Genomic DNA, 24,420 nt, shown 5'->3' on the forward strand with positions numbered 1-24,420 from the left:
AGATATGAGAATAATAAATACCTTCGTATTAGGCTGCTGAAAGGATTAAATGAGATGGATAATCCATGTGGAACACTTAGTTTACTTTCTTTTTTTAAAAGATTTATTTATTTGTCAGGGGGAGAAAGAGAGAGAGAGCACAAGCAAGGGGAACAGCAGGCAGAGAGAGAAGCAGGCTCCTCACTGAGCAGGGAGCCCGACATGGGACTCGATCCCAGGACCCTGGGATCATGACCTGACCTGAAGGCAGATGCTTAACTGACTGAGCCACCCAGGCATCCCTAGCTTACTTCCAGTATTACAGTGTCTGAGGGCTTACAGACTATCAGCCACAACAATCAAGTGCCTCAAAAAGCGCTCCGTCCTACGAGTAGTCCTTCTCACTCTCTAATAAGCCAGTCTCCCTCACTCCACCCACAGAAGCAGAAGCTCCAAACAGGCTTGCTTTCTCCCCAGCATGAACTCTTCCCGCAGAGCTTAGACAGCATTTCTGGATTGCTCCTGGCTGGGTGACACCGTTTAGGGCAGTCATTCCTCTGATCCTCCTGCACTTCGGTGTAACATTCTTCTTTCCTCATCTGGTTCCTTTAAGAGTCTTGGTTGGCTGGGGACTTGACCCTTCCTTTCAGTTTATCAAAAATTCCCAACCAGAGGGGGTGAGTGCTGAATTCTAGGGGCCACGCTGGGCTGGAGCATCTGTGCCTGGCCTTTTCAACTATGCAGCTTGCCGGTAATTGCTAAGTTTTCCCTCCTGAAACAATTATCCCCCCATTTCTCTCCCTGCCCCCACCCCACCCCCCAGTTAATTATCAGTTCTGGAATTAAACATGCTCGCCTCTCCTGCTGTTGCCATGACAACAGTTGGCCTGCACCTGCCACTGGGTGAACAGTGGCTCTTTTAGAAGAGGCGATGGCAGCTACTGGCTCCACAAAAGCCAGGGAGTAAACTCATGTTTACCTGTCTGGGGAGAGAAGTTCTGGTTCGTTCCACCTCAGGCGTTTTCCTGGCAAGCTCCATCTCAACTTCTGTCTCAGGCAAATTGCTTTTTGCCATTCAACAAAGAAAATGAAAAGAATTCCTGATAAAAATGCCACATCCTTGTTGGCTTGTCACTTACTCCTAGCCAAGATGTTGGAAGATACGAATCTTGCATCTCCTGAGAAAGGCAGTATAGTGCAGTGGTTGAACGCACAGAATTTTAAGCCTGAGAGATCTGGGTTCTAATCCTGGTGGACTCGCTTTCTGACTGTGTGACCATGGCTTAATCATATAACCTCTTGTAATGTGAATTTCCTTATCTGTAAAAAGAAGAATAGAATAACTATAGCTCATGGAGTGGTTTTGAAGCTCTGAGGACTCTATGTAGGTCTAGCTCCTATAAACAGGCAGCACCATCATCTGAGCCGCTGTAAAGTCAGGGCAAAGGCAGCAGCACAGTCAGCCGTCAGCGGTCCCGGTCTCAGGGGCAGCCCCTGCGGTCTGGGGTGCGACAGCACATGGCCCCATCGCCTCTAGACCAAGAAGTGCCGAGCAGCCAGGAACAGCTGAGAGATGTTTCTCTCCCGACCTTCACCACAACTCTCGCAGCTCCTCCTTCTCTGGGCTGTGTTCCTCGTGCTCAATCTCACTTTCCTTTAAATAGAATTGATGGAACCAGAGGGGAAGGAGACATGTACTCACCAAGGAAACAAAATGCTTTTCCGTTTTACAACCACACTGCAATCTATGGGGAGCAATTGGTAGTGGTGCTGGGGGGGTGGAGGATGAGGCATTTACATAAGAAAGTGCTTTTCTTCCCTGAACCCCATGCCCGTGGATAAGAAAGTATTTCTTTGATGAATGTACAACTACTCATAGTTAGGTCCTAGGTCCAAACAAGCACAGGCACATACATGAATACTGGTCCTTGGCAAAGATCTCACTGTGTAGGCTCCCCAAGTTTTATCTCAGCTTTCAGCCATATCCCTTAATGTTTTTAAGCTACCATCCTGGAGTTCTAGTTTTAAAGAAACCTACACTAGTTGACTCTAAACTTCACATCATCTTTAAAAGAGAAAACAAACAAACAAGACAAAATACAGAAACACACCAGCTTCTGCTCCCAGCATCTGTTACAGATGCCTGCTATGGGTTTCTCGGTATACAGGCGAAAGCAGTTCAGCCACATGGAGCTACAAAAAAAGGCAAGGACCCTTGGAAGCTGTTGGGAAAATGCAATTATTGACCTCTTGCCTGCCGCTCACTGGGAGGAAGTGAGAAGATGCTAGAGACCAGCAGGTTTCTCCTAAAATGACAAAGATACCACTAACAACAATTTCACTGTGGCTGCCACAGTTGAGGCAGCATAAGCAATGACATCAAATTTAGTTATTCTTAAAACACAGACTGGAGTTTTATGACTACCTAAAACTGATTGTTTAGGAATTTAGGACTTTAGCCAGTCCAGAATGGCTACGAAGACAAACAAGGAAGAAGAGAACTCAGCTCCAGCTAGACTCTTCAGCTCCAGATCTAATTCCGGGACAACTGTAACATTGATTTAATTCTTAAACTAGCTTTTAAAAAATACCTTTGGTCTTAAATCTATTTGGAAAATGTTGAGGCTTTAGGATTCCTTTTCTCTATTAATTTGGAAGGAACTAGATAACTACTTGCCAAACCTGATTTTAAATTTGAGGGAGGCAGGAGCTGTCAAAATAGGGGTATAAGATACAAATCAAACAAACAGTATCCCTCTTCAGCTGCTTTAACTCAGTTGCTTGTTTTTCCATCTAAAAAAAGAAACCCAAAGGAGAACACTTTCAATGCTTCACAGCATATTTGTCCGTTAAGTGTAACAGGATGTGCTATTTTGATGGGGAAACTGAGGCACAAAGAAAGCAAACAATTCACCCACAACAAATCACAAGATGTGACTACAGCAAGAGACCAGTAAGACTGAGGATTCTCTCTGCTTCCTCTGAAGAAAGGACAAAGGGGTAGTACAAACCTTCTGGCACCTCAGCATAGCACGCGAGACCCTCCTCAAGGTGGACTCAGCCATCTTTCATTCTCCTCTCCTGCCACAGCACAGGCACGAAGGGGCTCACCATTCCCCACACAGCACAGGCGTTCTTCCTCTGAGCTTTTAGGCACGCTGGTCCCTCTGCTTGGGTGCCCTTCCTACCGCTTCCAACCGGAAAAGCCTCCTCCTCTCCGCTCTTCAGGGTCCACCACACCAGGACGTTGTACCCTACTCCACCTCCGAAGTACTCATTCCAGAGCACTCTCACAATTAAGAGGCCACATGACTGAGTCAGAGAAGTGAGTTTGAAAACTCATTCTACCATTTATTTGCTGTGCCACCTCCTGCATATATAACCACTCTGCAACTCTAGGTAACGTATTAAGCACCTATTAGGGCTGATAAGAGAAATAAATGAGGTAACATATGCAAATGTTTCAAGGAAAACCACAGCATGCAAAGTGATATTCAGGCCCCTTCTACTGGGCCTTCTCTTCTCCTTTCCTTTTTAGCATTACAAAGCCAGAGAAGGCAGGCAGATGTTGGAAAACAGGCTGCTCCTAGCTAGCATCTCTAGTGTGAGACAGATGGACACAAACTAGAGGCACCTTGGTGGAATTTTCCAGGGGCAAACAGATTCTCTGGTTATATACCAAAATGCACAAAATAAAGTGACTATCACAGGTAAATTTCTGAAAAGCAACTACTTTAGCAAAGGACGCTTGCTTTTATGGTAGATAGGTAACAATGCATAACATAGTCTTATCCCTTGTCTAGATGAGAAGAGGATAAACAACTGACATCAGCAGGGATAAACAAAGTCAGTCCAGGTTCTGAAACAGGGAAATGTGATCAGGAGATTCTGTATGCTGAAGGCCAACTTAGATGCTGGAATCCCACTTCTGCATAATAAACAGCCCTGACATCTCCATTCCATGCCACAAGTATCAGAGCCATGTTCTTTGGCTTCTAGCTAGGACTTCTGAAATGAAGACAATGCAAAAACCACACCAGGAATTTGCAATCAGAGGACAAAAGAAGCCTAAGTGTATCATTGACTTAGTTCCTTTTATGTTTCCAAACTAAGTTGTCAAGAAGAGAAATGTGGTATCTAAGAACACATGGTTATTATTTGGTGTGTTGGGGGGAGAGAGTACCTAATGTACAGCCCCAAGAAAACTTTTAAAGAAACAAAATTGAGAAGATTTTTTAAAAATCTACTAAATTACAGAATCACAGGCAGATTCCTTCCACTCCATGAGTGATCTAAGACTATTCCTTCACACAATGTTAGCCCAAAAAAACTGGGTGGGGAGCAGGGTAAAGAAAGCCTAGTGTTCACAGGGAAATAAAAACAGCTTACAAAGAGGCAATGAGGTTGAATGACTAGCCCAAGGTCACACAGTCAGTCTCAGGCAGACCAGGAATAGAAGGTAGGTCTGTTCACTCTCCTTGAGCTCCTACTCCTTCAGAACTCAGGGCCTGTTTGATCACAGACTCAGCATGGGTCAGATTCACACTGATCTCAGCAGGAGCTTTCTGCCTGAATAAAAGCCAGCTCTGAAGGTAAAAAAATTCTACAGAAGTCCCAAATATGGTTGTTACTATTAAAAAGCCATCTTCCTCTAAGTTAAAAAAAAAAAAAAGGCACAGAAAATCTCAATAGCAAATCAAGATTTAATATTGATCTTGCTCCTTTTTCCTCTGAGCACAAGAGTTTCAGGGTCCTTCCCTCTCTGACTTCCTCCCACTACAAAACAGCTTTGAGGCAGCAGATCCTACACCACCCCCTCTCTTCGAATATGTATTATTTCTCAGCAGGCTCAGCAGGAGTTGAGGAGCCAATCTGTGAGGGAGTGAACACAAGATCTCCCATAATAGCACAGAGAAGACAGAAAATTGCTGCCAAAAGTGTAAATTGCCTTTTTTTTTTTTTTTTTTTGCTTGAAAAAAAAAATCACTCTGGGCTTCAAAGACACCCTCTTAAAAGATGACTCCATGGTGGTTAATATCCATGTTCTACACATGAGGATTTCTGTTCATCCATGCCCTCCAAGAAGCCCTACCGTCTATGTAACTATAGCATGGATTTGAAGAGTAAACCACCAAACACAGGGGCAACAGGCAGGGAATTCTGCAGGGTCAAAGGAAGGCTTGGCTGTCCACTCCCCAGGGAGTCTGAAAGTACTCCTTTTGCTGCTGACCCTGAAACAGCACTGTGTGATGGTGAGATGAAGAACTAACCCTTTATAGTGACAGAGGCTAAGGAGAGGAGCTGTACCTTGCAGAAAACAGAGGCCCTAGCAATTCAATGTCAAAGCAAGTAAGACCTCCCACCAGGTTAGAGGAATAAAAGCAAAGCAATTCTCTGAGGAGTTATGTGTGAATCCTCCTGGCTTTCCTTCCGGATCAGGGAGAGAAATGCGCCATCGGATGAGGGCAGGTAAAGGCAGATAGTCCAAACAGTGGTGGAGAGCATGAATCCTGAAGCCAGAGGAAATTCAACTCCTAGCTCTGCTACTTACTGGCTCTGGGATCTAGGGCAAGTTCATCTTTCTGAGCACTAATTTTCTCATTTTACAAGTGGGATAAAGACTATATCATAAGCTTTACATGAGGATTAAATGAGAAGAGATATAAAACACTGTACACAGTAAACCTTCAATAAATGATAGCTCTGATTATTGTTATTAATTAGCAGGGCAACTACACAATAAATTTCAGGGACAGGAACAGACATGATGAACAGCACAATATTGGGATGCTTCGGTCAAATGGTTGGGGAGTCAGAACCAAGAGGAAGAAAGAAGGCAGGAAGGATGGTAGGAAGGGAGGACACAAGTTCTGCTACAGAGAAATATGCATCCATAGCACAGGGATTTATTTCCCTTTGTTCTTTCCTTCCTTCCTGTGGAGTGGCTGGAACCCAGGCTCCCTGGACTTCCGGACAGATGGGGGACAAGTGGCTGAATGGAAAGAATGCCAGCAAGGGAGACATGGCACTAGGAGACATAGACACAAGGCACAAGGGAGACATAGACACTACTAATCTGAAAGACCTGGACACAGAGTCTCCCGATTCACTCTTCCATCCCCTGCGCAGGCACACCCACACTTCCCTTCTATCTCCCTTACACATCAAACTCTCATTCAGTACTGTCAGCAATACAGAAGCCTCTGGAACAAAACTCTATTTGGCTTATTGAGATGGTAAAACGTATAACATAAATGAGAGAATTTCAGATCAAAGGCAATCTGCCCTGAAGTGTTAATTGGAATTAACTGAGCCACATGGCAGTTCAACACAAACCGAATGGAACCAACAAATATAAATTTAAAGTTTAGAAAGAAAATTTGACTCTGTTTTCTTCTTTCTGTCAAATTAGAACATGCTCTTTATTGTACCAAAGGGCTCATTATACCAAAAAAGGGGTCTTTCATTGTACCAAAAGAAGGTTCTATCAATGCCCAGTCCAAGAGATTCCCTGCTGACATCCATGATAGCCTAGCTCGAAGGAGACAGCTTGATATCTTGGTTGCTAGTAAAGAAACTATGCTTCACGACTGCCGTGTCAAAATCACATGAAGGTATCTGCAACTAAACTCTAAAACCAGCATCTTACACTAAATAGTATCCTTAAAGCAAGCTAATCTCTTCATAAGGTCCCTGTATTCTTCTACCCAATGTGACTCTGACATGTAACCATGAAGACAAATGGCTGTGTTCATCCCAGTCAGGTTCCTCCAAGCCACATTATATCTGCTAAGATGTCTGCATTACAGTGGTCTTGTGTGAATGCTCTTTCTGGGGAAGAAGAAGGTCTAGGGCTCCGCCAGGCCTGGATATGAAGGAGCTAGAGCTAGTTTAGAGAGTGGAGAGATAGAGTGCCAAGGAGATAATTTAGAGTCTGTCGAAACCAAAGGTTTGTGCAAAACAGTAAAAACCTGGTCAAGAACTAGAAAAGATGTGGATTTAGGCTCCCATCATCACTACTTTAGTTTAATTAGTCTCCCACACTCTGGTGTAGATTGATCTACTTCCAATTAAGGCAGGCAGGGGAGACTTCTAAAATGCAAATTTACTCCAGTTAAGGCAGGGGAGACTTCTAAAATGCATATCTACTCCAGTTAATTCCAGTTTACAATGCTTTCATGCTTTCCCATTGCCTCAAGACAGAGGTCAAATACCTTAGAAGGCCTGTAAGTCCCTAAATGTTCTAGATTCTGTTTTCTTCCTCAACTCTCGTCTAGAACTTTTGCACAGGTTGTTCACTACGCAGAACAACACTACCCATGCTCCTCCTTTGCCTGCCTTCTCATCTTTCAGATCCCTGTTTATATATGACCTTTTCTGGTAAGCCTTCCCTTATCCTCCAAGACTGACTTGGGAGCCTTCCTAAAGCAGCCTAAACTTCCTTAGTCATTGCACCTGTCCCAGAGCATAAGGGCCTGGTGATATGCTTGTTTCTCCCACAGGGACAGGAACAATGTCTGTCTTAGTTATTACTATATACCCAGTGAGTAACACAGTGCTTGACGCATAGTAGGTCATAAGAAAAGAAAGGGAGGGAGTGGAGGGAAGGAGAGAGGGAGGAAAGAAATGAACTGCAACTCAGAGGGAGTCTGTTCTGAGAATGGTGAGTTTGGAGAAATTTCCTGAGGCTTTGCGGTTCTAATGCAGGGTGCCTGCGGCTTTAGCCACAGTAGACAGGAGATAGATCTAGGCTAAGAACCACAGTTCCCAAGGTAGAGAAGCACCAGGAGATGCAGATGTGGGATAATGTTTGGCACTAAGAAACCGGCAGAGGATGTGGGGACGGAGAAGGAAAAAAGAAGAAACTTTGTTGGTTTATAAGTAAAACCAAAGGAGAACTGAATTTTGGTTCCAGTAAGATAACTTTGGACAATTCATGTACCTTCTTTCAATGAGAAATTTGAACTAGATAAGTGATTTTCAAACTTAGTTCTCTGGAACCCTAGGTTTCTGCAGAACACCATTCTGCAGAATTTATTGAATAAATTCAATAAAATTTACTGTATCGAAGAGAGAAGGTTCACCAATGTATCTGGCCCCAAACTATAGCCAGAGAAAAACTTTGCATATTGGAGTTCTACTTAAAGCTCGTTTGAAAAAAAAAAAGGTGGGGGGAGGGCACTTCTGTTAAAACTAAAGCTTGAATAGCAGCGGCCTAAATGAACTCTCCGACACCTTCCAACCTAAACAGTCCTTGACTCTGTGTGACACAGGACCCACCTGGACGTTTTATTCTACTTTGTACTTGTACAAATACCCCTGGGCTATGGGGATGGCAAAGCTGCAGCATGTTCTAGAGCCTGTTCTCACTGAGCAGCGTGACAGCAAAGGTAAGGAAACCAAACTCTAGGTTTACTGCAAGGCTGAGGCAATAATGAAACACACTTCCAGATTTTGTGTGGTGATACAGAAGCAGAAAGGAGCATCTTTTTTTCCCCTAAACTAAGTTAGGAAACATATTACCAATGACCTAGGATTCACAGTATCAGTGTCTCCAGTCAGTCGCAAAGTTGTTATACTCAGAAACAAAGAATATTGGATCTAAAGCCCATTAAAAAAAGCAATCCAATTCCAATCAAGAAAGAACAATGCAAAAGTTTATCTAGGCAGTCCACCTGATAGCCTAATTACCATTCAAATATAGTGCCTACTCTTTGTAACAAGGTATTCTGAAGCTACTGTCATTACACACTTTACAGTCCACCTTTATCTGAAAGTTACAGGCAGGAAATGGCACAGATGGGGAGGGAGATGGGAATCTTAGAAAATAAGATTTTCAAAGTCCTGGCTCAAGATGCTGATCCCTCTTCTGTGCTGTTCTTTGGTTGTCCATATTTCATGGGGCATTAAAAGGCCACAAACGTCACTCTACTTCAATTCTGAGAACAGACAAGCAGCAATAATGTGATCTTACCTGGGTCCTTCCTCGTCACCCTGAAAGAAGCAGAAAGAAACAGCATTAGAAATCAACGGTGGTACAGACAGATTTAGATTTCTTTCTTTTCTCGCAAGCTGAAAGCAAGGCTTGCGCATTTACTTTAACAGAGACAAACCAGCAGATGTCCAAGGGCTAAGACAAGGGCTAATATAATCCTATGCTTGAAATGCCCAGCAGAGATCAACTGATAATTTGCCCTTGCAAGCAGATAAGTGAATGCACAGACCTAGGAGGCCTAAATAATAGACTTGCCTTTTTATTTGTGTGGCTGGCAGCATTTAGTTCTGAGCAAACTGAGAGCCCAAAATAGCTGTAGGTCTTAGGCAAAAGCTGACCAGCTCCAAAAGCATCAAGCTGTTTCCTTCAAAGACTCACTTCTGCCTTGGTCTAGCATTTTTTCTCTCCAAACATGAACACAGCAACTCAAATATAGGGCACACTGTGGTAAAAAGGGCACTGAACTGGGACTCAGAAAATTGGGATTCTAGTCCAAGCTCTATTATTTATTATCTATGTGCCCTTGGGCAAGTTAATTAATTAATCTGAACCTTGGTTTTCTCCTTTATAAAAGGAGAGCTCTGACATTTGATGATCTCCAACATCCTTCTGCCCAACACTGGTTTTTCGCTTTTTCTCATTCACTGTCTACAAAAACAATGTGTGCAGGCTATCTGTGCATGTACTGCGTGCTCTGAACCTAACTTCACCAGTGACCAGACCAGAGTCCTTTCACTCCCTTCTTGTGATCACACACAATTTTTCAAAGGATTCTGAAGCCCTTTCCAAGGGACCTCACTCCTTCATTTGGTGATGGGGTATTTTACATCCCTTCTTTTTAGCCTTTCAGGGTTGGTCTCAGTAGAGAACATAACTCCTAGTTGTTGATAATTCCCCAGGGCACTTAATCGATTTGATTGTTCTTATCGGGATAAAGAATGAACTCCAGAGTCAGACACTCTAGGTTCAAATCTTGACTCCATCAACTCACATGCTGTGTTACCCTGGTCACGTTTTTTTTGCCTCATTTAACTTTCACTTCCTACTTTGTAAAATGGGGCTAATAACAGCCCCTGTATCAAAGGATGAAAGGAGGATTAAATGAATTAATACATACAAACATCTAGCACAGTGCCTAAGACACAGGATGCACTTAATAGAGCTTAGTTTCACTATCTATAACAATTCAGTATCATAAGCTACTACAGGTGAACAGTAAGGGTAAAGGATAATGACCTAATCTAGGAACTCCCATTCAGGAGCAGGAGAAACACAGAAAGAGATAAAAAATGAATTATGTTAAAGGCTCTACCAAAGACATAAACAGAATGTTTGAAAGTCAGAAGGAAATTGATAAACACAGTTGCTTCTGGAGAAGGAGGAAGAGAGCACTTCACAGAGAAGGCGATACTTACATTGGAACCTGAGGGATAAGCAGGTCCCCAGATGGCAACAGAAGATGAGTGGGAAGGGCACCGGACTAGCAAGAGCAAATGCACAGCAATTGAAAAAAAAAAAAGGTATATTAAAGGAATTTTGAGTTTGATGATACTAGAGAATGGGGATGTGTCTGTGTGTCTTGGATAGGGGTTGTGGCAGAGACGGCAGTGCTGTGGGTTGGAGGACTGGTAGTGTGGTTGAGGTAAAGGGAGATTGCCAGGCCCCAAGCCTATAAGGACAGCTATAGCCAGAAAGGTGATTTAAGTCAGATTATACACTGGACGTTGGATCAGGAGGGCATTTACTAGACCAATCAGGATTTGCAGTACTGGTCAGGGTGTTAAACATCCACACTCTAATGAGAGAGAAGCGGGGCGAGTAGTGGAAGGAGGGTAGAGGGATGCTGGGAGCTTTCTTTGCATTTTGATCGAGTGGATGTCTTATGGGAACTATAATCTAGCAAGAAAAAATTCATATAATTTAAATTTAATATGAGTTATGTAACTATCAGTGACTTAATTAAACCTCAACACAAGTTTTCAATTATCTTTGGATACTCAAACATAATTGTCTAGGAGAATCTTATGGAAAAAAGTACCCAAACTTTCTCCTGTGATTTAGAGTGAGTCCTCACAACTGTGTGTCTTGGCACAGTGGTTAAGAGATGAACTCTCTGACTTACCGAAACATGGCTTCATATTTACGTTCATCAATCCCAACAGTAAAGCTTTTGACATTTGCCTGAACTTTTCAAAGGTTGTTTCCTGATCTCCACATGGAGATCCTAATTCCTACCTTATAGGGTGGCAATATAGATTAAAATAAATGAGAAAATATGTAAAACACTAAGCAAATGTCTGGTATACTGTAAGTGTTCAACAAATGGTGCTCATTATTGTACTTTCCCTGAATTAAACATCTCTAGGGAGAGTAAACATCTCTAGGGAGAGCGAGGAAGGACAGAGAAGATGGGATACAAGACTGCTTCACATGCATCCATTTCGGCAGCTGATAGATACGTGGCTGTTCAGAAGCAATAGCACTATCACAAAGCATGGGGGAAGACTAGGGTGAGAGTTTCACTGGTGAAGGAATGAATAAACGAATGAAAGAAACACACACACACACACACACACACACACACACACACACACACACGGCAATTCTGAATAGGTCATCAGACACTCAGAAGATTGCTCTTCCTTGTAAAAGGTGTGCATGCTATTCCCTCCTACTCTGAAAGCCTACACTAACTCCTATCCATTCTTTTTTTTTTTTTTTTAAGATTTTTGTTTATTCATTGGACAGAGAGAGAGGGAACACAAGTGGGCTGAGCAGCAGGCAGATAAAGAGGGAGAAACAGGCTCTCCACTGAGGAGAGAGCCCGACGTGGGACTCGATCCTAGGACCCTAGGATCATGACCCAAGCTGAAGGCACCCACTCAACCAACTGAGACACCCAGGCACCCCCCACCTTTTTTTTTTTAAGATTTTTATTTATTTATTTGATTCCTATCTATTCTTGAAGATCAAGCCTCACTTGGAAATTTTTTCTCACTGACAGACTGAGTGGAGTAATCCTACTCTGTCCTCCACAATCATACTACTGGGTTGGTACTTAGAGTAGAAAACCATACAGCGTCTCCCTCTTTGGATTTCAATCCCTTGAGAAGAGAAACTGTGTAACATTAATCTCTTTATTCACTGCACCTTACACAGCACAAGGCCCATAATTAATAATTATTCAAAAATGGAAAGGAGGGGAGGCAAGATATAAGTAGGACTTAAGATTAATTTCTACCCCCATTACAAGTGGATCTTGGTTTCAGAGAATATTAAAACTGAAAGTTTGCTAAACACCAGCTTCTATTTGCTGAACACCAGCTTCTATTTAAATGACTTCTCAGGTTAAGCAATGTTCCCAAATTCCTCCATCAATTATCCTCAATGCTCTTGGCTGGCAGGCTACATTCTAGTACCTTGCCACCTTGTTTCTACTTCCACCAGTGGAAATGTCTGTTCACCCACAACCAAATAATTTGCTCCTAAGGCTGTTTAAATCAGTTGAGCTTGTAATTATGACAACACATTTTACTAAATAACAAAATGTGAATGCAAGAGGGAACCACGGGTTACATGCAAACTAAGCTGAATGCTTCCAAAGCATTCAATAAAGATGAGTTACTTAAAAACTACTGTCAACTTTGATGCAGGTGAGACACATGCAAAATATTAGAAAAAATAAAGTATGAAAGTATAGGATTCCACATTCAGCTTGCTTCGAATGTTATGCTGAAACTGGACCTTATAAACAGTGCAGTAGGGATGCAGTTTATGCCAGAAAAATAACATTCCACTCCAAGCAGCAAACCCATATTCTCAAAGGCCATGAGTCAAAAATCAAAGAAATATACAGATGTGTATCTCAAGTTTAAAATATATGTTTAGGGTATGCACATATCATTTTTAAAAGACATTTATTTATTTATTTATTTACTTATTTGACAGAGAGAGACAGCAAGAGAGGGAATACAAGCAGGGAGAGTAGGAGAAGAAGCGGGCTCTCTGCTGGCAAGGAGCCCGATACAGGGCTCGATCCCAGGACCCTGGGATCATGACCTGAGTCGAAGGCAGACACTTAACAACTGAGCCACCCAGACATTCCTGCACGTATCATTTTTAATGATTTGCTCATTTGAACTTTTCCTAAAAATTATCTCATGTAGTTCAGTACTTTTCTCTCAAAACTAGACAAAAGATGGAAGTATCATAACATGCAAATAAAAATAAAGACACCATTTTTTAATACTGACTTTGGCAAAGAAGTTATAAAATTCAGGCAAAAAATGAGAGACTGTCAAAACTGGTGATGAAAATGTACACTGATGTAACCGTTCTGTGGACAGTTTACAAATATGTACAAGAGACTAAGAAACATCCATACTTTTGACTTAGTAATTACATATGATTTATAAACAAAGGCATGAACTATAATGTAATAAATGGCAGTAAGGAAGTTGGAAATAACTTAAAATAATGTAAAAGTTAAGTTTGCACCATTGATTCGGGATTCAAACATGTTTCTGGACAATTTCTGGTAATATGAAGAAAATTTAAAATATAATGTTAAGAAAAAAATAGCATGAGGGGATGAAGATACTAACTAAGCATACTGTGATAATCATTTTGCAGTGTATGTGTATAACAAAATCATCACACTGTACACCTTGAACTTACATATATGCCTATTTTATCTCAAAAAAGTTGGGAAAAGAACAAAACACATAGACTAAAAAGAAAAAAGAAGAAAAAAATACCCGAATCAATTTATTGTGTTTGCTTTCTGCTCTGTCTATAAGTTTTTAACATTCCAAAACAAGTAAGAAGGAAATAACTTTAGTTATTGAGGAGGAAAAAGACCACATCTCATTAGGCCTGTGGGAATGGTATTGAAACTCCTCCTCTACGCTATATTCTCTAAGAGGACCCAAAAAGATTTATTAAAAACACATTTTTAAAAAGAAATGTGACCAGGAAATCTTGCAATCTCTGGACTTCTTCAACCAGAAGCTCTGTGATTCTACTTAGCGTAATCAAATTCATCTGTACCAAAGATTTCTTAAAATAAACACTGTTAATGGACTGGTTTTAAAATGATTTTCATAAATCAAAGGCAAATAGCACTTGAGCAGGTGGACTATTTACAATTTTTGTTTTTAACAGCTTTACTGAGGAAAAATTTATAATACCATAAAATTACCTATTTTCAGTGTATATTCAGTGATTTTAAATTTATAGTTATGCAACTATTATCACAAACTTGCTTAAAAACTATATAATTATACAGATATAAAATTATGATTATACTTTCCTTAACTTCCTTAGCAGCATATGATTGGTTAAAATCATTACTGTCTTACAGTGTTTATAGCATATGTAGATTTTCTACTTAACAACTATAACATAAAAGGGAATAAAAAGAGTGTTAATTGGCCTATATAGTTTCAAGGTATCTACAATTTTTTAAAGATTTTATTTATTTATTTGAGAGAGAGCAAGCGAGAGAGAGAGCACAAGTAGGGTGAAGGGAAAAGCAGACTCCCCGCTGAGCAGGGAGCCCGACATGAGACTCGACCCCAGGACTCTCAGATCATGAACTGAGCTGAAGGTAGATGCTTAACCAACTGAGTCACCCAGGTGCCCCTCAAGGTATCTACATTTTATGTGAAGTGGTACTGTATTAATTTTTAGTAGACAGAAAATTTAAGGACTCACATGTATATTGTATATGTTACATATATTACAATACATATGTTACAATCCACATAGAAACCGTTACGAATTAAGAACAAAGTAATAGAGCTAAAAGGCCAAAAAATATATTAAAATGGAATTCAAATAACTGTTTCAAAAGTCTAAAAGAAGGCAGGAAAAGACAAGAGGAACAGAAATAGGAGGACAAGCAGAGAACAAATTATAAAATGGCTGACCTGAATTTAACCATATTAATAACATTAAATGTCAATGAACTGCACACTTCAATTAAAAGGCAGAGATTATCAGAATGGATAAAAAATTATAAGAACCCAGCCATACATTGCCTAAGAGACACACACTTTAACAATAGATAGATCAAAAACAAATTGATGGGGACATACCATGAGAACAGTAAGCATAAGACTGGATTGGCTCTACTAATGTTAGATAAAATAGACATGAAGACAAACAGTATTATCAGAGAAAAAGAGGGACTTTCATAATGATTAAAGAGTCAGTTCATCAGAAAGACATAACAATCGTAAGTATGTATTTGCTTAAAGAGACTTTCAAGACACCTGAAGTTGATAGAATTAAATGAAGAGATAAGTAATTCCTTAAACATCCTTAGAAATTTAATACCTCTCAGCACCTGACAGAACTATACACAAAAATCAGTAAAAATGTAAGTTATTTGAATACCTAATTGATATTTAACAGAACACTATACCCCAAACTATAAAATAGGTGCACATATGCATTCACCAAGATAGACTATATGCTGGGCCATAAAACAAATCTCAATAAATGTTAAAAGCTTGAAACCATTCAAAACATGTTCTCTGATCACAATGGAAAAAATTAAAAATGAGCAATAGTACAACATGTAAGAAAATCCCTAGTACTTGGAAACTAAACAAGACACTCACAAATAATCAATGAGTAAAGAGAAAAAAATCTCAAAGTAAATGAATAATATTTCAAACTGAATGACAGTGAAAATAAAACATTGCCAAAGTTTAGGATTCAACTAAAGCAGTGTTTAGAGAGAAAAGTATAGCTTTGACAGCTGACATAAAAGAGTAGTAAAAGCAAACATCTACAAAGCTAGAAAAAAGAACAAGTAAACTCAAAATAAACAGAAAAAAAGGAAGAGCACATTTAAACAAAATGGAAAAGAATAAAATTAGCAAATCAAAAAGTTCTTAACACTAACAAAATTAAAATGGTAATTAGACTGCCAAGGAAAAAAAGGAGAAAGTCACAAATTATCAATATCAGAAACGAAAGATGGGTTATCATTCTAGATGCTACAGTTAAAAAAAAAAATCACAAGAAAACAGTATGAACAACTTTACACTAAAAAGTACAACTTAAATGAAACCAACAAATTATTTGAAAATTACAATACAATTTAAACAAATAACACAATTTAAATATAACACAAATTAAAATTTAAATAAACATGAGATCAAACAAAATTTGAATAGCTCTATATTAAAGAAATTAAATTGGTTATCAAAAACCTTCACATAAACTCCAGGACAGATGATTTTGCTGCAAATATTCCCAAATATTTAAGGGAGAAATAACAAAAATTGTACATAAACTTCCAGAAAATAGATGAGGAGGGAATACTTCTCAGCTTGTTTTCTGAAGCCAGCTAACCCTAATACCAAGACTGACAGTGATGTTATAAAAATATAAAACTACAGGGATGCCTGTGTAGCTCAGTGGGTTAAGCCGAAGTCATGATCTCAGAGCCCTGGGATGGAGCCCCGAATCCGGCTCTCTGCTCAGCAGGGAGCCTGCTTCGTCCTCTATCTCTGCCTGCCTCTCTGCCTACTTGTTATCTCCCTCTCTCTGTCAAATAAATAAATAAATAAAAATCTTAAAAAACAAAACAAAACCCACAGATGACTGTCCCTCATTGAACACAGACCTAAAAATCTTTTTAAAAAGTTAGTGAATTGAGGGGCACTTGCGTGGCTCAGTTGGTTAGACACCTACCTTCCACTCAGGTCACCATCCCAGGGTGCTGGAATGGAGTGGGCTCCCTGCTCAGCAGGGAGTCTGCTTCTCCCTCTCCCCTCCCTTGCCCCACCTGCACTCTGTCTCTTTGCTCTCTCTCAAATAAAATCTTTAAAAAAAAATTAAATAAAAAATTAATGAATTGAGGGGTGCTTGGGTGGCTCAGTGGGTTAAAGCCTCTGCCTCAGCTCAGGTCATGGTCTCAGGGTCCCGGGATCCAGCCCTGCATCGGGCTCTCTGCTCAACGGGGAGCCTGCTTCCTCCTCCCTCTCTCTCTGCCTGCCTCTCTGCCTACTTGTGATCTCCGTCTGTCAAATAAATAAATAAATAAATAAAAATCTTTTAAAAAATTAAAGAATTGAACCCAAATTATACATAATGACAAAGTGGGAGTTTATCTCAAGAATGACATGTTGATCTAATATTGTAAAATTAACCAATATAATCAGTCATTACAATCAAATAATGAAAAAACCCCATGTAATCATTTCAATAGATACAGAGTGAATCTTATATATACTACATTCATTCACATTTTTGTTCCCCATAGCTAACTGTGTCATTTCTCTCTGACTACTTTGCTTTCAAGACTTTTTCTTTGTCCTTCCTTTTCACTACTTTGATTTTGATATGTCTAGGTATGGATTTCTTAGAATTTATCTTGCTTGGGTTCACTCAACTTCTTAAATCTCTAGGTTTGTCTTTCAACCAAATTTTAGAAGTTTTAAGCCATTATTTCTTCAATTTTTTCAGCACCGCAATCCTTTTCCTCCCCTACTGGACATGGGTGACATGTATGTTAGATCTTTCTTTGTTGTCCAACAGGTCCTTAAGACTCAATTTCAATTAGTTTTCAATCTTTTTTCTTGGTTGTTCAGATTGGATCTCTATCTTCAAATTCACCAATTCTTTCCTCTCTTATCCCCAATTTGCCACTGAGCCAATCTAGTGAATCTTTTATGTCAGTTATTCTATTTTCCAGTTCTAAAATTTTCATTTGGTCCTTCTTTATATCTCCTATTTCTTTGCTGAGATTTTTTATTTTTCATTTGTTTCCAGAGTTTGTTATTGCTAAGTCATTTTCAAAGTAGTAGCTTTAAAACCCTTGTCTGATAATTCTATACTCTGTGTCCTCTTGGTGACGGCATCTCTTCTCATTAGATAGTCTTTACTCATTAGAATTGAGATCTATTGGTTCTTGGTATAATGACTGATTTGGGACTGTATCCTGAACATTCTGAGTATTTAAAAAGATGGTTCCTATTTAAATCTTTTATTCCAGCAAGAAGTCAACCTATTTAAATTCAGAACACATGTCCTATTACATTAATGAGACACTGTATGTCAGCTAAACTTCAATTTAAAAAAATAAATAAAATGAAAATAAAAATAAAAATTAGAATTAAAAAACAGAAGAAGAAGAAGAAGGAGAAGAAAGCAGAACACATGTCCTGGATCAGGTTTGTGGATTGTGGTTCAAATGTCAATTTAGTTTAAAAGATTCTGCAGTGCTATTCTGATCTGCCTTCCTAAGATGACAAAATTCCACACTACCGTCTCCACAGTGCTGGCTGGGAGTGGGAGGGGCCCAACTCATTACTATAGGAAAGAGTGCAAGATAAAGTTCTACCTACTGACCCAGCTGGGGAGGTATATTGCCTAGTTAAGGTAGGGGTGGGAGGGAGGAGTTAGAGCTCCATCTACAGTCTCCAAAGGGGAGGGATACTATTTCCTTCCTGACACTGCAGGGCAAGGGGTAGAAGAGTTCTACCTTTAGGCTCCAAGGGAGACAGACACCACCGACTACTGAGATGGGCAGGGATGATGACAGAAATCAGACATTTACCTAAAGGCTCCAGGGGAAAGGAATGATAACTCGTTACTGCAGAAGAAGACAAAAAAGTACACAAAAAAGTACACTTCCTGGGACACCTGCGTGGCTCAGTTGGTTAAGCGGCTGCCTTTGGCTCAGGTTATGATCCCAGATTGCTGGGATTGAGCCCCGAGTTGGGCTCGCTGCTCAACAAAGAGCCTGCTTCTCCCTCTCCCTATGTTTGCCGCTCTGCCTACTTGTGCTCTGTGTCAAATAACTAAATAAAGTCTTAAATAAAGAAAAAAATAGGTATCCACCCCATTGGCTCCACTACTGCAAAGCCAACTGGGGCTGGGAAGGGGTATAGTTATATTCATGGTGTGTCTCCAGAATAACCAGGATTGGTCAAAAGGTTTCTCTATAGCTGAACTGCCCTTTTCCTAGTTCTTTGGCTACAGAGAGTAGGCTTTTCTTGGAGATTTTCTTTCTGCCCATGCTCATTATAGTTTCCAGTTTGTAAGGCACCCAGGCCAGGATATACAGGAAGCAAGAAAAATCCAAGGGAACTCACTGCCATGTAATTCCTCAAATTCCAAGATCCCTGGTCAGGACCATTTTTTCTCACTTTTGGGAGTCTTCTAGTAGGTGATTTAAATATTTTGTTCAGGGGCACCTGGATGGCTCGGTTGGTTAAGCATCTGCCTTCAGCTCAGGTCATGATCTCAGGGTCCCAGGATTGAACCCTGCGATGGTTTCCAGGTCACCAGGGAGTCTGCTTCTCCCTCTTCCTCTGCCCCGTCTCCCACTCATGCTCTTTCCCTCTCTAATAAATAAAATCTTTCACAAATAAATAAATAAATAAATAAATATTTTGTCCAGGAATTTTTGCTGTGATTAGTAGAAGTAATAAAGTAAAATATGTTTACTCATCTTGTTCAGAATCAGAAGCTGTAATCTGATTTTAAATGCATCAAAAAATAAGATGCACTGAAGAGTGGAAGGCTGGAAAGATGGCTATGTATAAATCATGATTCAAGAATATTAAAATGTTAATGGTAGAATCTAGGCGGAAGTATATGGGTGTAATCTGTAGACTCTTTTCAACTTTGCTATATGTTCAAAAATTTTTGTAATAAAATGTTGGGGGGAAGAATCTTTGGCCAAGTTCGAAATGCAGGTGATTAAAAAAAATCCGTAACGTGCAAAAGAAAGAAAAAGAATTCCTCTGCTGAGTGAAAGAGAGGTACTGGAGATTTTCTCTGATTAATAAATTACCAGATTAGCTGGAACAAGAGGCTGTTAGAGGAGAACAGCTCTTAGTAAAAGCTCTAGCCAGCTGAATGCTATATTTTGTTTTTAATAGCTTATTTTGTCCACAGCCTGGTCCTTAGGCCTTGTCAGTTTTGCATCCCTAAGGGTAATTTCATCAGAGTTAACAAGTATAGTGCAGTTGAGCACCTAAAGTGGTTAGAGGATGGTTAAATACTGGGGAGGGACTAAATTCATTACTTGAAATGAAAATAAAAGAGAGGAGGCTATCTCTCAAAAATAAATCTTTATTTTGAAAAAAACCTAATAATAATAAATGTGGAGTTCTGATTTGGGGGTAATTTGGGAGAGTTATGCCACTGATCCCTTGAGTTAACTCTGGTTGAATTTTTTGTTTAAGATACACAGTGACTACCTCCACACTATAAAAGTTCTCAGGAGAGCACCTGGGTGGGTCAGTCAGTTAAGGGTCTGCCTTTGGCTTGGTCATATCCCGGGTCCTGGGATCAAATCCTACATCAGACCCCCTGCTCAGCAGGGAGTTTGCTTCTCCTTCTCCTTCTCCCCTGGCATGCGCTTTCTTTCCCACAAAGATAAATAAATGAAAAATCTTAAAAAAAAAAAAAAAGTAAAATCAAAGGTCTCAGGAATGCAAAGCTGTCTAGGGCACTGATTCTCGTCATTTTTCCCACATATACAAATGGACACTTGACATACTGCACATAGTAGGGAAAACAACATAGGCATTGGGATAGCCCAGACTTCAATCTGAATCCTCGCTCTGTTTTCTAACTAAATGACACTAGCTCAGGGTCTCTGCAGTTCTCTGCATCTCAACATCCCATCTGTAAAAGAGATAATGAATGCTGATATAAGGGTTAAATGAAATGATGAATATAAAGTGCTCTCTTGACTATCTAGAAACTTATTTAGGCACATACTTTCTTAATTCTGCAGAGGATAAAATGAAAAGAACAAGACTTATTCTATTCTTTTCACACACGGATGAAAATTAATCAAGAACTCTGGATGAGTGAAGCAGATATCTGTCCAACGGTCTCTGGCATTTTCTGTCAGGATGACTTGGACAATACCTGTCTCCTGAATGATAACCTGGCTCTTCTGTTGGCTCACTTATTCTGTATTTATTCTGTACACCCAGGCTCTCCTGGGCCAAGGCAAGACTGCTAGCTAAACAGTAAGCCCCGTGAGTCAGTAGCAGTCCTGGAGAGTCCACAGGACTCCCCTAAGTTTTCTTCTAGAAGGGCCTACCCTTCTGGCATAAGCTTGACCAGAATTTTCAACATAACACTACGAAACCTTATGAAAAAAAGCTTCTCCCCAGTAGCTGAAATACAGGTTCTATAATATTTTTTTTAAATCGTTATCTTAAATTTTATTTTAGAATTACTTTCTAAATGCCTGAAAATTTTGTTTGGTAAAATGCGTAAGACTTTTTTTGCCTGTTAGGAAAGAACAATGAATACAGATATATTTGTAATGATTCAACATTCACCTGGTGTCTTTCATTCACACCTTTTTTGATCCTTCCAGCGCCACATGCCTCCTTTAATCTAACAGTTATGCCCCCAATTTATGCAGCTGGCTCCACATAAAAACCAGGCCGAGGCACCTTTTCACTACTCACAGAATCGTCCAAAGCCTTTCATTCTGGCCTGCTTTATGCGCCACTTCCTGACATTCTCATTCACCCTGTTCTCATCCCTATGATGACTTTATTTATAGGCTCATTTCACAACTTGGAATCTGTCAATTGCCTTCTTCTCTGGCTCTAATTTCTGGCTTCCTTCCTTAACTGTGATTAGTATTTGCCCTACTGACTATACTCCTTTAAGTCATGGTAGACAAGTATTTTGCCAGACCCAATTGCTGGGTACAGGCCCTAGCAGCCAATACTTCCACACTGGTTTACACACCAGTCTAAACACCTACACCCTAAGCTTTCAATTCATTCATGTTTAGGGATCACAAAAGAGAATTTCCAGAGCTAACAAACACAACAGTTTCCTACTGTTTCTCCTGCTACTAAAAATTATAGGCATTCTCCTTTACCTCTGCCTTTGGCTCAGCTGATTCATTAGAGGTATCAAGTTGTTCCTTGGCTTGGGCCATCTGAGTCATCAACCTGTCCATGTGGGACTGGATGTCTGCCAGTATCTCAGTCACATGAGCGGTGGCCATTGCTTCCTGGATGTCCACCAGATGAAGGGCCTTCTGCTCCTCATCAGCAATCACTTTCTGAACTTTCTTAAATTCCTGCTGTATGAACACCTTCATCTGGTCCCGGGTTACCTGCAGAACACAAACAAGGAAAAATAATAAGTTGGACTTACAAAGAAATGGAAGATAGAGCTGCTACTGTAAGTGATAGGCAGCCCTGGCCAAAATACAAACCAACCAGGTTCCTATGTGGTCCTGAAATTTTGGGAATATCCTCTAAACAATGTTCCCATAATACTGTTGATGAATTTCTTAGTAATCCTTTTGCCTTTTTAGTCTTTAGGAAGTAATTCCTTATCTTTCCCTTTTTGCTCTTCCTTTTGTTTATTTTTTACACCAGCAATACCTAATGACTTTTTAACAATTTAATAGGTGAGTGTAGATTATAAAAAATGAAATTCTTCTCTCTCCATCTGGATACCATTTTTCTCTTTGGAGGGTAATTACTATTAACAGTTTGTTATGTATCCTTCCAGAGATTTTTCTTTCTAGTTATACACATATATGTATACAGACAATTATGTTGGTTTTTATATAAATGGGTCACAGTGAACATTAGGTTCTGGGTCTTGCTTTTCTATTTAAAGTATGTTAGTACATACAGATCAACTTCACTCATCATATTATTTTTAACGTCTACATGAGGTGGATATATACAAATATGAATATTTATAAATATATAAATAAAAAGATAAAGCATAAACATTAAATATTTTCCTTCTCAATGGAAATACAGGATATTTTCAGATTTTTGCTATTACAAACAACATTGTAACAAACGTCCTTGGCTATATCTCTTAATATTCGCATATGAGTTTTTTAAGAGACTTCTGGAGTCACTGAGTCAATTTATTTCATACTCTAAAAATATTGACTGATACAACCAAACTGCCCTCCAAAAAAGATGTACCAATTACATTCAAGAATGTGTGAAAACAGGCATTTCTTTATACATTCACCAATATTAGATCATGTCAAGCCTTAAAATGTTTATTCTCTGATAAGTAAAAATATATTATTGATTTATTTTGTAGCAACCACTGAGCAGATCAAAAAAAGTATGACTATAGGCTCTATCTGGCTGGGGCATAAGGTAAACAAAGTGAGAAACTACCAAAATAAGAACTTTAAGAACTTCTAAACTCTGTATCCTACCAGTAACTACACTTACTGATGCTTCTTCCCAACTACATGCCTTTTAGGAATATTTTCAAACAACTCTGTACGGTGAGTAACTACGGGAGGGTAAAGGGAAAGGGCGGCACAGTGGACAAAAGGAGAAAGGCCATGCTGAAAGAGAAAGCAGCTGTCATTAAAGTGAATCCCTTTCTTCGACAGATAAGGGAAGAGCTCCAGTGGCAGGACACCTGTAGAAGATGCAGAGGCCACCAATCTTCCTGCTCCCAGGCTGGTGTTCCATTTACTAGAACAGTCTTTGGGAAGGAAAGCCAAACTGGGAAAAGCTAAAACTGAGACTGAGGAAGAAAAAATCTACAGAAGAGGGGATGATGGGGCCATTTTTAATTAGCCTCTTAAAAACTGAAAGAGACTTGATACTTTAAGCAGCTTTTGTAACACTGCCATAAGAACGTCCATACAAAATAAGGCCCGTAGGACATGTCTCTGTTCACACATCAAGTGACTAAGTGACATAAGCCCTCAGGAATTCATTATACTCTCTGCAGGTACTCTTCCTGGTGTGAAAGAAAAGGGGAGGGGGAGTGTTAAATGTTATTAATGTCTCTGCAAATCTGTATCAGATTGAGAACTGTGATTTGTGTTTATTTATGTAGTTCCTTTTTATTTTTAGTGTGTTAATTTCAAGGCTGTTATGCTTTATGATGACCTTTTATGAATGGATCTCGAACTTTGAAATAAATTAGGTATTATAAAGACCTGAGACCTTCTATTAGAGACTAAACCTAGGAAATTTTAGCTAAGAGATGAACTTTTCTGAATGCCTGAGAAAAATCTCTTTAACAGTTGCAAGTGACTGAAAATGGGGAACACAATAAAAACGGACTTGTAACCTATTTTACCAGACCTCACACACACATGTGGTTCAGGTCAGAAGCTGACGTCAGTCAGGAAAGGTGTGGCCAGACTGCTATAGGTGACTAAATCATGGGGCTTTTAAAAAAAAAAAAAAAATCAAATTCTCTATTTCTTGTTGTTTTACACAGGTTTTTCAACCTTTATTTTGTACAGTTTATCTCATACAGATTAGGCCACAAATAAGAACTGAAGCCAGAATAATCTACTCTCCAAAACCTGTATCCTTTTCACCCCCGTTCTCTACTAATCAACAAAAAGATATTCCCCAACCTAGTTCAAAATGGTAAGAACACATTTTTGGGTCATAGCTTCCATTCAAATTCCGAGGCCAAAGGACAGA

The 24,420-nt window shown here is 39.7% G+C and overlaps 1 protein-coding gene across 1 annotated transcript in view; it reads right to left on the reverse strand.

Moving 5' to 3' along the window:
- The window catches only part of TRIM44 (tripartite motif containing 44), a 107,346-nt gene that overhangs the window by 39,311 nt on the left and 43,615 nt on the right, over positions 1-24,420 (reverse strand). Inside the window, exons 3-4 of the mRNA XM_080815967.1 lie at positions 21,858-22,097; positions 8,954-8,973 (exon numbers count right to left, since the gene is read on the reverse strand). Coding sequence (XP_080672093.1) covers positions 8,954-8,973; positions 21,858-22,097 — 260 coding nt within the window. The remainder of the gene's footprint in view (positions 1-8,953; positions 8,974-21,857; positions 22,098-24,420) is intronic.

The sequence above is a fragment of the Martes martes genome, assembly GCF_963455335.1.
Source record: "Martes martes genome assembly, chromosome: 10".
NCBI classification, from domain to species: domain Eukaryota; kingdom Metazoa; phylum Chordata; class Mammalia; order Carnivora; family Mustelidae; genus Martes; species Martes martes.